This window comes from Coregonus lavaretus (genome assembly GCF_964263955.1).
Source record: "Coregonus lavaretus genome assembly, contig: HAP1_SCAFFOLD_992, whole genome shotgun sequence".
Taxonomy (NCBI): domain Eukaryota; kingdom Metazoa; phylum Chordata; class Actinopteri; order Salmoniformes; family Salmonidae; genus Coregonus; species Coregonus lavaretus.
The window spans coordinates 62118-75151 of record NW_028166262.1 but is presented as its reverse complement, the minus strand read 5'-3'; the positions used below and the strand labels follow the sequence as shown (position 1 = coordinate 75151).

Sequence of the window (13034 nt, the reverse complement as noted above, 5' to 3'; positions counted from 1 at the left end):
AATCATTTGATTCATTATGGTTTTGATGTAAAAAGTCCAATTTCAGCAAACATATGTATTTCTCTCCCTATGCATGTTTAGGGGCAGACCGGTAGATTGCCCGGGTGCAAAACCATGTGCATTGCTGCCTGTCTTTGAAGCTCGATTACACAACCGCAGCCTATTCTTTTCCACATTATACCATCCTGTCTCCTTCAGACAAGCAAATCGTGTCATCATCAAACAACAAGTAAGTACTGTTATGTCTTCATAACATTTTATAGAGCTTGATGCGCAGAAATCTAAACAGCATATTGTCTATATGCTTTTGCTAGCTGAACATATTTTCAAGCCTGTCATGGTTCTCCAACAAGGACATTGAAATAAGTAGCTATCTATGCTAACGTTAGCTAGCTAGCCTAACTAGGATTAGCTAACGTTAGCTAGCCTAACTAGGATTAGGAATAAAACTTGACATAATTACCAGACACGTAATTATGGCAATTTTAACTTGGCTGTCTGTTTCTCCAATACTTTTTCATTAGTCATATCTATTTGATAGTTAAGTTGAATTGATATTTTGATGGTAGTTATGTGCATAATTGTTTTCACGGTCATGTTGATTGTCATGTGCTCTGTGCTTGATTGAAGAATGACAGAGCCCAATTGGTAACATTTACTCATGTCATGGCATGCTGTACCTACAAGAGGTTTGATCGCATCACAATTTATTCCAAAATATTGTTAAATTGATTTTAACATTATTTTTTTCACTTAATTTACATTTGTCAGATATTGAAATCTGTAAAGCCAAAATTAGAGGCGTGAGCAATTAACCCAGTCCATTCTTGTCCAAACTCGAGCTGGGGTAGCGTCTACTCGGGCTGGTGTAGGCTGCAGTAGAAATGTTTGCATTTTCAATTCACAAATAATGCTTTCGTTTGTCTTTGCATCTTTACTACATGTTCAATTCATTCAGTAGCTAGTTCATTCATTTGGGGAAAGCATTAAACGTTACTGTGAACGCGCCATATGATGTGCGATTTTGACCTTATGCCACATGACCTGAACACACGTGGGGAGAATCAGGAAAAGAGCGGTGCGATACATTAATCAGTAACGATTTAGCAAATCTCAACAAACTCATCAGATAAAACATTAATTTGTAATCAGAGATAAACAACCAAGTGCAATAGCCCTCATGTCGGACATGGAATTAGGCTGCTACTTGAGAATTATGCAGAATGCAGTGTCCATAGAGATTAAATATAATTCCTAATTATATGGCTGTCTCGTCCTCGGCCCTTGGTTTAGGTTATGTGGAATAAGACATTCTGCCAAATCATGCACATGTAGACTAACTCTTATGACAGCCTACAGATTCCCACCTTTTGACATGTTCCTTTTGATACCTTTACATTTTAGTCATTTAGCAGACGCTCTTATCCAGAGCGATTTACAGTTAGTACCTGCTAAATAAGTTTGGAATTTGTGGCTTGGTCTTTCTGCAAGACCTCAAACCTTCATTTGCATGTGTTCGCTCTGTGTTATGTAAATGGTTGTCCTTGAGATTTTCGGGGGTATTTCATCATAGGTATCACTTCATTCATTGATTCTTCCCTTACAACTCTTTCTGTACCAGGAGCAGCCACTAGGGTGTACTGTATAGCTTGCCATTGTCACATCCAGACATTGTCCATATGTGGCACTGGACCAGGGGAGGGGGAGAAGGTGTCTTGGGAATGATCCGGAAGGTTCATGTGTTACAGGCCAAACAAGTAGTTTGCTACTTTTAGCTATTACCAACACATTTAAGTGTATATATGCCCTGACTTGCCTAGTTAAATATATTAAAATGAAGAAGGTCCTGACAGCTGTTGACACAATGCATGCTATTTGAGTGGACTACGACAGAGTAATACAAAAAAGGGGGTCGTTGTCCCACTGGCTATCCTAAGTTGAATGCACCAATTTGTAAGTCGCTCTGGATAAGAGCGTCTGCTAAATGGCGTAAATGTAAATACAGTCGGTGCATTGGATGATCTGTGAATTAATTATTGGAATTGGGAAGGTGCATTTTGGCCCCTAACTAATTTCACTTTTCCTTTCTCTTTCCCCCCTTCAGAGATGCTGCGTCTACCCACAGTGATGAGACAGATGAGGCCAGTCAGCAGAGCCCTGGCCCCCCACCTCACCCGGGCCTACGCCAAGGACGTCAAGTTTGGAGCCGATGCTCGGGCCATGATGCTGAAGGGAGTGGATCTGCTGGCTGATGCTGTCGCCGTCACCATGGGACCCAAGGTAGGAGAGGAAGGAGTTACTATGACCACAGGTTCTGGTATTGTGGTGCCAAATAAAATAAACAATTCTGTACGATTTTTAAATTTCACCCTGATTTCATGGAATGTATGAAACTGCTATGTAAAACCAATCCATTAGTGTTCCACTTTTCATTTGAATCTAATTTCCACCCGAAGAACCCTGTGCACCACAGTGTCTTGTTCCAGGTGCTGTTTCTGGCAGGAACAACTGAACACCAGTGTTACAAGTGTTTTGAGCTGTACCCTTTCCCCCTCCCTTCCTGCAGGGTCGCACAGTCATCATCGAGCAGAGCTGGGGCAGCCCCAAGGTGACCAAGGACGGCGTCACTGTAGCCAAAGCCATCGACCTGAAGTGCAAGTACCAGAACATTGGTGCCAAGCTGGTCCAGGACGTGGCCAACAACACGAATGAGGAAGCAGGAGATGGCACCACCACCGCCACCGTGCTGGCCAGAGCTATTGCCAAGGAGGGCTTTGACAGCATCAGTAAAGGAGCTAACCCTGTGGAGATCCGCCGTGGTGTCATGCTGGCTGTGGAGACCGTCATCAATGAGCTGAAGAGGATGTCCAAGCCAGTCACCACCCCTGAGGAGATTGCCCAGGTAACCAATTCTGTTAAGAATATTGATTGATCAAATAAGTCAATATTCTTATAAATTCATATCTATTCAATTGATGCAAATCATTCTTGATTTATGAGACAGATGCAATATCTATATGTATATTCTACTTTATATATTAAGAGAACCTTTTTGATGGTGAATGTAACGTTTTCAATGCTTTCTGTTCTGTCTGCTAGGTGGCCACCATCTCTGCTAATGGAGACGTGGAGATCGGCACCATCATCTCCAACGCCATGAAGAAAGTGGGCCGCAAGGGAGTCATCACTGTCAAGGATGGCAAAACCCTTTATGATGAGCTTGAGATCATTGAGGGGCTGAAGTTCGACCGCGGATACATCTCCCCTTACTTCATCAACACAGCCAAAGGTAAGGTCCCCTGTCTGCCATGACCCTACCACCAAGCCCATCTTCTGCAATTTTGGGGCTTTAAGATTAAAAGGAACTCCAGCACACTGGTGATCTTGACGCTCTACAGATTTAATGGGTTTTTATGATCTTGATGCTCCACATTTGGCCATTTTGGAGCTTTTACATGAACCCTCTCCCTCATCTCTGCCCCTCAGGCCAGAAGTGTGAGTTCCAGGATGCCTATGTGTTGCTGAGCGAGAAGAAAATCTCCACTGTCCAGAGCATCGTCCCTGCCCTGGAATTGGCCAACCAGCACCGCAAACCTCTGGTCATCGTGGCTGAGGATGTGGATGGAGAGGCCCTCAGCACCCTGGTCCTCAACAGGTCAGTTCCCTGTGCCTTTAGCACCCTGTGTCTCAGAGTAGCAGTTCTGATCTGGGATCAGTTTGGGCTTTTTTTGTAATTCATCTTGTTCTGGAGGCAGCTCTGCAGAGTGGTCACTAGCTGGCACAGCCACAGTCATAAAATCTTATTTTAAATCTAACCTTATCCACATTGCTAACCCTAATGCCTGACCTTAAATTAAGATTTTTGTTTTCATGAATTATTACAATATAGCCAATTTTCACTTTGCAGCTGGCCTATCTAAGGGGAGATCGCTCAGTTCTGCCTCCAGGACAAGACTCAAGACAATAAACGTCAACCTGCAAATTCATCACGAACCCTCTTATTAATCAGAACACAACTTGAGTGAGATAAAAAATAGGATACAAGGAGTTTTACTATGACTTCAGCAGTGCACGGCCAGACAAACCAAATCTCGGGCACTGGGAAGGAACATTTTTAAAGGGCCAACTTTTGGCATCGGATACATCTTTGCAGTTTAAGCTAATTTCCTGCAATACTACACATTTTGCCATGAGGCTGATAATTTTGCAGTTTTAAAGCTTAAATTACAGTGAATTCATGCAAACACATTTTGGGGGAATACAAGATGTATTGAATTGAAAAATGTATAATTGGTGGAGTACTCTGGTTACCAGTATCCCTGTAGGCCTCCCAGTCCCATGTTGCCCAGGGTTAAGAAATTGTATAGATTCACAATATTTTATTACACACTCTAAACGTATTCCGCGGATCCCACTTTGAGAGCCTGTGTTATATTAACCACCACTCTTTCTTTAGGCTGAAGGTGGGACTGCAGGTGGTGGCAGTCAAGGCCCCAGGCTTTGGAGACAACAGGAAGGCCCAGCTGCATGACATGGCCGTCGCCACCGGGGGCACTGTAAGATTACTTTTACAATAGAACCACCCCATGGTTACATTAGTCTATCATTACTGTAAGAAAACTTTTACACCAACCACCCCATACTTGCATCAGTCCATTTCGATTTGAGAAAACAAATTGTAAAGCAGGATGTTACAGTGCAGTTCTGTCATTCCCCCTTCCACACAGAAACATGTCTCCTACTATCCTTGTCTGACTGCATGCCAGGCAGGGACGCCTGGTCTGACACTTCTACACTGGCATGATTTGTCAATTAATAGAGTTTGTGTAGTCTTGCTTATCCCATGGTTGAGGCTTTAACTTGGCCCTGTTCTAATATTGGACAGCACTGCAACTTATCCTGCTTTACAATTTGTTTTCTGCAGGTGAACTTAAATCCGTTCTACTTAATTTCTACCAGCATGTTAAATGTGCAACCAGTGGGGAAAATAACTCTAGACCACCTTTACTCCACACACAGAGACGCGTACAAAGCTCTCCATCACCCTCCATTTGGCAAATCTGACCACAACTCTATCCTCCTGATTCCTGCTTTATAAGCAAAAACTAAAGCAGGAAGCACCAGTGACTCGGTTAATAAGGAAGTTGTCAGATGACGCAGATGCTAAGCTACAGGACTGTTTTGCTAGCACAGACTGGACTATGTTCTGGGATTCTTCCGAATAACATTTGAGGAGTATACCACATCAGTCACTGGCTTCATCAATAAGTGTATAGTGGATGTCGTCCCCACAGTGACGTACATACACTACCGTTCAAAAGTTTGGGGTCACTTAGAAATGTCCTTGTTTTTGAAAGAAAAGCAATTTTTTTTGTCCATTAAAATAACATCAAATTGATCCGATATACAGTGTAGACATTGTTAATGTTGTAAATGGCTATTGTAGCTGGAAACGGCTGATTTTTAATGGAATATCTACATAGGCGTACAGAGGCCCATTATCAGCAACCATCAGTCCTGTGTTCCAATGGCACGTTTTGTTTGCTAATCCAAGTTTATCATTTTAAAAGGCTAATTGATCATTAGAAAACCCTTTTGCAATCATGTTAGCACAGCTGAAAACTGTTGTGCTGATTTAAAGAAGCAATAAAACTGGCCTTCTTGAGACTAGTTGAGGATCTGGAGCATCAGCAATTGTGGGTTCGATTACAGGCTCAAAATGGCCAGAAACAAATAACTTTCTTCTGAAACTTGTCAGTCTATTCTTGTTCTGAGAAATGAAGGCTATTCCATGCGAGAAATTGCCAAGAAACTGAAGATCTTGTACAATGCTGTGTACTACTCCCTTCACAGAACAGCGCAAACTGGCTCTAACCAGGATAGAAAGAGGAGTGGGAGGCCCCGGTGCACAACTGAGCAAGAGGACAAATACATTAGTGTCTAGTTTGAGAAACAGGCGCCTCACAGGTCCTCAACTGGCAGCTTCATTAAATAGTACTCGCAAAACACCAGTCTCAACGTCAACAGTGAAGATGCTGACCTTCTTGGCAGAGTTGCAAAGAAAAAGCCATATCTCAGACTGCCCATCTTAATCTTTTATTTTTATTGGCCAGTCTGAGATATGGCTTTTTCTTTGTACATACTCCAACCAGAAGCCATGGATTACAGGCAACATCCGCACTGAGCTAAAGGGTAGAGCTGCCGCTTTCAAGGAGCGGGACTCTAACCCGGATGCTTATAAGAAATCCCGCTATGCCCTCCGAACCATCAAACAGGCAAATAGTCAATACAGGACTAAGATTACCAGGACGTGTACTCCGAGCATGCGCTGACCAACTGGCAAATGTCTTCACTGACATTTTCAACATGTCCCTGACTGAGTCTGTAATACCAACATGTTTCAAGCAGACCACCATAGTCCCTGTGCCCAAGAACACTAAAATAAGCTGCCTAAATGACTACCGACCCGTAGCACTCACGTCTGTAGCCATTAAGTGCTTTGAAAGGCTGTTCATGGCTCACATCAACACCATTATCCCAGAAACCCTACACCTACTACAATTTGCATACCGCCCCAACAGATCCACAGATGATGCGATCTCTATTGCACTCCACACTGCCCTTCCCATCTGGACAAGAGGAACATCTACATGAGAATGCTATTGATTGACTACAGCTCAGCACCATAGTGCCCTCAAAGCTCATCAATAAGATAAGGACCCTGGGACTAAACACCTCCCTCTGCAACTGGATCCTGGACTTCCTGACGGGCTGCCCCCAGGTGGTAAGTGTAGGTAACAACACATCTGCCACGCTGATCCTCAACACAGGGGCCCTCAGGGGTGCGTGCTCAGTCCCCTACTGTACTCCCTGTTCACCCATGACTGCATGGCCAGGCACGACTCCAACACCATCATTAACTTTGCCAACAACACAACAGTGGTAGGCCTGATCACCAACAGCCTATAGGGAGGAGGTCAGAGACCTGGCCGTGTAGTGCCAGGATAACAACCTCTCCCTCAACATGATCAAGACAAAGGAGATGATTGTGGACTACAGGGGAAAAAAGAGGACTGAGCACGCCCCCATTCTCATCGACAGGGCTGTAGTGGAACAGGTTGAGAGCTTCAAGTTCCTTGGTGTCCACATCACCAACGAACTATCATGGTCCAAACACACCAAGACAGTCGTGAAGAGGGCACGACAAAGCCTATTCCCCCTCAGGAGACTGAAAAGATTTGGCATGGGTCCTCAGATCCTCAAAGTTCTACAGCTGCACCATCGAGAGCATCCTGACTGGTTGCATCACCGCCTGGTATGGCAACTGCTCGCCCCCCCCCACCCTCGCTTTTACGCTGCTGCTACTCTGTTTATTATCTATGCACAGTCACTTTAACTCTACCCACATGTACATATTACCTCGACTAACCGGTGCCCCCGCACATTGACTCTGTACCGGTAACCCCTGTATATAGCCTCCCTGCTGCTCTTTAATTATTTGCTTTTTTTCTTAACTGCATTGTTGGTTAAGGGCTTGTAAGTAAGCATTTCACTGTTGTATTCGGCGCATGTGACGAATTAAAATTTGATTTGAAAGTGCACCGTCCATGCCACTCTTGAAAGATGGGTGCCATTTTTAAATGTTCAATTAGGACCAATGTATACCAGTTCAAATCCTGCCATTTACTGACATCCCTCTTCCTTCTCTTCCTTAGGTGTTTGGTGATGAGGCGGTGGGCATTGCCCTGGAGGACATCCAGGCCCATGACTTTGGCAAGGTTGGCGAGGTGTCCGTCACCAAGGACGACACCATGCTGCTGAAGGGGAAGGGAGACACTGCGGCCATCGAGAAGCGCCAGGCAGAGATCGTTGAGCAGCTGGAGAACACCACTAGCGACTACGAGAAGGAGAAGCTCAACGAGAGGCTGGCCAAGCTGTCTGACGGAGTGGCTGTGCTCAAGGTCAGTCACAGGGCAGGGGTCAAGGGGGAGTGGGTCAGAGGGGAAGGGGTCAGCAGCTGCATGGAGGGGGACATATGATCGTAGAGGGAAATTGATTTGATTACTTTTTGTCCTTTTAATGTCCCTGAATATTGTCCAGTTTTAGTCTAGGCAAATGAAATTAGGTAGGATGAGTTAAAATTAGGAGATTCCTACTCTAAGACAAGATTTACAGTTGCCATGCATGGCAGAGAAAGCGAGTGTCGCTGACTGTTCTGTTCCAGGTAGGAGGAACGAGTGATGTGGAGGTGAACGAGAAGAAGGACCGTGTGAACGACGCCCTGAATGCCACCAGGGCCGCTGTGGAGGAGGGCATCGTGCCCGGGGGTGGCTGTGCCCTGCTACGCTCCATCCCTGCTCTGGATGCACTCGTGCCCATTAACACTGACCAGAAGATTGGTAAGTAGAGTTCCTACTCTGGATCTTTTTGAATTTTTTTATTTCATTTAACCTTTATTTAACTAGGCAAGTCAGTTAAGAACAAATTATTATTTACAATGACGGCCTACACTGGACGTCTGCTAAATGACAAAAATAAAAATAGAACCGGGGGTCTGTAGTGACGCCTCAAGCACTGAGATGCAGTGCCTTAGACCTCTGCGCCACTCGGGAGCCCATCTTAACCTAACATGCCAATAGGTTTTAATTTGGGCTGTAAAGTTGGACACATGGGAGTGGTGGGATATGTAAAAATGTATTTCAAACTTCTGGTCATAAGTATTGTAGCTTAAATTGGTGTATCACTTCCTCTGTCTCCATAGGAATTGACATCATTAGACGAGCCCTGCGTGTGCCAGCCATGACCATTGCGAAGAACGCAGGTGTGGAGGGCTCTCTAGTGGTAGAGAAGATCCTTCAGGCCGCGGGGGAGATTGGATACGATGCCATGGAGGGAGAGTACGTCAACATGGTAGAGAAGGGCATCATCGACCCCACCAAGGTATGGATGCTTCAGCTCGGCACTACACTGTCGTTTCACTATCGTTCACCCAGCACACAAAATATAAAGACAGGTTCATTTTTAGTGATTGGAAATGTACAGCAGTAATGTTTGCAAAAGTTATTTGAATTCATACAAGATTGTATTGGATACAAGCACTCATTGTGCAAATGTGTCTGTTTTTAAGAAACACTTGGAGACTAAATGTACAGTGAGGGAAAAAAGTATTTGATCCCCTGCTGATTTTGTACGTTTGCCCACTGACAATGAAATGATCAGTCTATAATTTTAATGGTAGGTTTATTTGAACAGTGAGAGACAGAATAACAACAACAAAATCCAGAAAAACACGTTTCAAAAATGTTATAAATTGATTTGCATTTTAATTAGGGAAATAAGTATTTGACCCCCTCTCAATCAGAAAGATTTCTGGCTCCCAGGTGTCTTTTATACAGGTAATGAGCTGAGATCAGGAGCACACTCTTAAAGGGAGTGCCCCTAATCTCAGCTTGTTACCTGTATAAAATACACCTGTCCACAGAAGCAATCAATCAATCAGATTCCAAACTCTCCACCATGGCCAAGACCAAAGAGCTCTCCAAGGATGTCAGGGACAAGATTGTAGACCTACAAGGCTGGAATGGGCTACAAGGCCATCGCCAAGCAGCTTGGTGAGAAGGTGACAACAGTTGGTGAGATTATTCGCAAATGGAAGAAACACAAAATAACTATCAATCTCCCTCGGCCTGGGGCTCCATGCAAGATCTCACCTCGTGGAGTTGCAATGATCATGAGAACGGTGAGGAATCAGCCCAGAACTACACGGGAGGATCTTGTCAATGATCTCAAGGCAGCTGGGACCATAGTCACCAAGAAAACAATTGGTAACACACTACGCCGTGAAGGACTGAAATCCTGCAACGCCCGCAAAGTCCCCCTGCTCAAGAAAGCACATATACAGGCCCGTCTGAAGTTTGCCAATGAACATCTGAATGATTCAGAGGAGTGGGTGAAATTGTTGTGGTCAGATGAGACCAAAATCGAGCTCTTTGCCATCAACTCAACTCGCCGTGTTTGGAGGAGGAGGAATACTGCCTATGACCCCAAGAACACCATCCCCACTGTCAAACATGGAGGTGGAAACATTATGCTTTGGGGTGTTTTTCTGCTAAGGGGACAGGACAACTTTACCGCATCAAAGGGACGATGGACGGGGCCATGTACCGTCAAATCTTGGGTGAGAACCTCCTTCCCTCAGCCAGGGCATTGAAAATGGGTCGTGGGTAGGTATTCCAGCATGACAATGACCCAAAACACACGGCCAAGGCAACAAAGGCATGGCTCAAAAAGAAGCACATTAAGGTCCTGGAGTGGCCTAGCCAGTCTCCAGACCTTAATCCCATAGAAAATCTGTGGAGGGAGCTGAAGGTTCGAGTTGCCAAACGTCAGCCTCGAAACCTTAATGACTTGGAGAAGATCTGCAAAGAGGAGTGGGACAAAATCCCTCCTGAGATGTGTGCAAACCTGGTGGCCAACTACAAGAAACGTCTGACCTCTGTGATTGCCAACAAGGGTTTTGCCACCAAGTACTAAGTCATGTTTTGCAGAGGGGTCAAATACTTATTTCCCTCATTAAAATGCAAATCAATTTATAACATTTTTTACATGCATTTTTCTGGATTTTTTTGTTGTTATTCTGTCTCTCACTGTTCAAATAAACCTACCATTAAAATTATAGACTGATCATGTCTTTGTCAGTGGGCAAACTTACAAAATCAGCAGGGGATCAAATACTTTTTTCCCTCACTGTAGTTTACATGTTGTCAAATCTAAGCCAACGCTTTGTTTTGCCCCATAGTTGCACACGCGTCTGTTGTTGCTAAGCAACCAACCCATCTATAAAAAAAACAATCTACTCACATTATGGTGTATGCCAGGGTTCTTCAATTCCGGTCCTGGAGGGCCGAAACACTTCTGTTTTTTATTTCTACCTGGCAGTTAATTGCACTCACCTGGTGTCCCAGGTCTGAATTAGCCCCTGATTAGAAGGAGAGGATGAAAAACAGAGATGTCTTGGCCCTCCAGGACCGGAATTGAAGAACCCTGGTGTATGCTTTGGCTAGACTGACATGGCATATACAGAAGTTGGCTGATAGTGGTATCACAGGTTCTCTGCTGATTTTGCTCCCTTTGCCAGAGAATGTCTGTACAACAATGACTGAGTGTCTGTCTCCCCCTACAGGTGGTAAGGACTGCACTAATGGATGCTGCAGGTGTTGCTTCTCTGCTCTCCACCGCCGAGTGTGTGGTCACAGAGCTGCCCAAGGATGAGAAGGAGGGTGGCATGCCAGGGGGCATGGGAGGTATGGGAGGCATGGGAGGCATGGGCGGTGGCATGTTCTAAGGCTCACCTCAAAGTGCTGTTTAGACTTAATGGCAGCGTGGGGCTAGGGGGCAAATTGTCCCTCCAACCCCCAGACCTGCCCAAACAGACTGGCCATGAGTTTGTTGGAGCTGCAAATGGATAAACCCTACTACTTCTGCTGATTGTCTCCCCTCCACCCACTCTGTAAAACCGGACCAGCCTCGCCTGTCCTCGCCCAGCCTTACTCCGTCCCTCTACCCACACCTGACTGAGGCTCTGACAGACCTCCCCTCCTCTGTTTACCTCAAACATAGCAGTCTCATCATCCATCCTCAACATGGAAAATAGTATTGAATATAGTGCAATGTTCACTGTCAATTAGGAAAATGCTCACCAGTGAGAATAATGCAATGCTGTTATTGATATCAAATGGATGTAATGAAGCCTGTTTGTGTGCACTACTGTAACCTGAAGTTCAAAAGATAAGGCTGATAGAAAATGGTAAAACACAGTATAGATGTAACACTATTGATTTATAGAGGAGGGGGGAGGGGGTTGCTGGAACAGTCAGTCTATTTTTGCTTTAACTTTGTTAATTTCAGTTGTCCTTTAAAAAAAGTGTTTTGTCCTGTTTCACCCACAATGTTGGAAGGAACCATAACCTTTTCAATTTAGTTAATTAGAAACAATTCTTGCTGAGCATGAGCATTTTCTTAGTGTCTGACCTGATTTTAATACTCATTATATAACTTTGGAACTGAAAGATGAATTCATATCAGAATTCGATACACCTTTTACTAAGAAACATGACTTTATGATTGGGTAAGAGTGCCTCGTTTACTAGTAATTTAGCGGAGGGGACAGCTTAATGTGCATTAAAATCAACTAAATGTGTTTCTGGCAGAGGGAGGGGGCAGTTTGCAGAGGTTGACTGGGTGGGTAGGTAGGTATGTGTGTCAGACTAGTTGCAGCAGTTTGGGCCAGTGAAGGTCTCCGCCACAAGTTTTAATGTGAAACCCATTTGTGTCCTTATGACCTGATTTGTACTTCCTGTTCATGACATTTAGCATACATTTTATTTGCTGTGTGTTTAATAGGAGCATAAACTACCGTGCGTGCAAGCAAGTGTTAAGCTGTGCTACTCTACTTTTTTTTCCCCCCCAGTATGTTATTTCTTTTCAAACAACCTTGATCATTCGACATGTTTTGTACAATGTAGACCGATTTTTATTTAATAAAATCAAATGTTCTGAAGGAACTAGTGTATTGTGCTTTTTTGATGACCTAAGATACCCCTTCAGAATATCTGCCAAATATATACTGAACTAGAATTGACAAATACATTTGAGGTTCATTAATTACATTATCCATTACTCACTACCAGGTTCCAAACTGCCTCTGGACGCAACATCAGCACAAGAACTGTTCGTCGGGAGCTTCATGAAATGGGTTTCCATGGCCGAGCAGCCACACGCAAGCCTAAAATCACCATGCGCCATGCTAAGTTTCGGCTAGAGTGGTGTAAAACTCGCCGCCATTGGACTCTGGAGCAGTGGAAAAGCGTTCTCTGGAGTGATGAATCACGCTTCACCATCTGGCAGTCCGACGGATGAATCTGGGTTTGGCAGGAGAACGTTACCTGCCCCAATGCATAGTGCCAACTGTAAAGTTTGGTGGAGGAATAATGGTCTGGGGCTGTTTTTCATAGTTCGGGTTAGGCCCCTTAGTT

The 13034-nt window shown here is 44.4% G+C and overlaps 1 protein-coding gene across 1 annotated transcript; it reads left to right on the top strand.

Moving 5' to 3' along the window:
- The first annotated feature begins 16 nt into the window (after window positions 1–16).
- Window positions 17–12563, top strand: LOC311114925 (60 kDa heat shock protein, mitochondrial). Its single transcript, XM_084190141.1, has 10 exons — window positions 17–229; window positions 2105–2280; window positions 2567–2902; window positions 3100–3289; window positions 3487–3655; window positions 4457–4556; window positions 7716–7961; window positions 8225–8399; window positions 8762–8940; window positions 11183–12563. Exons 2-10 carry the CDS (start codon window positions 2107–2109, stop codon window positions 11342–11344), a joined length of 1731 nt encoding a protein of 576 aa, XP_084046267.1. The 5' UTR covers window positions 17–229; window positions 2105–2106; the 3' UTR covers window positions 11345–12563.
- Window positions 12564–13034: the final 471 nt, after the last annotated feature.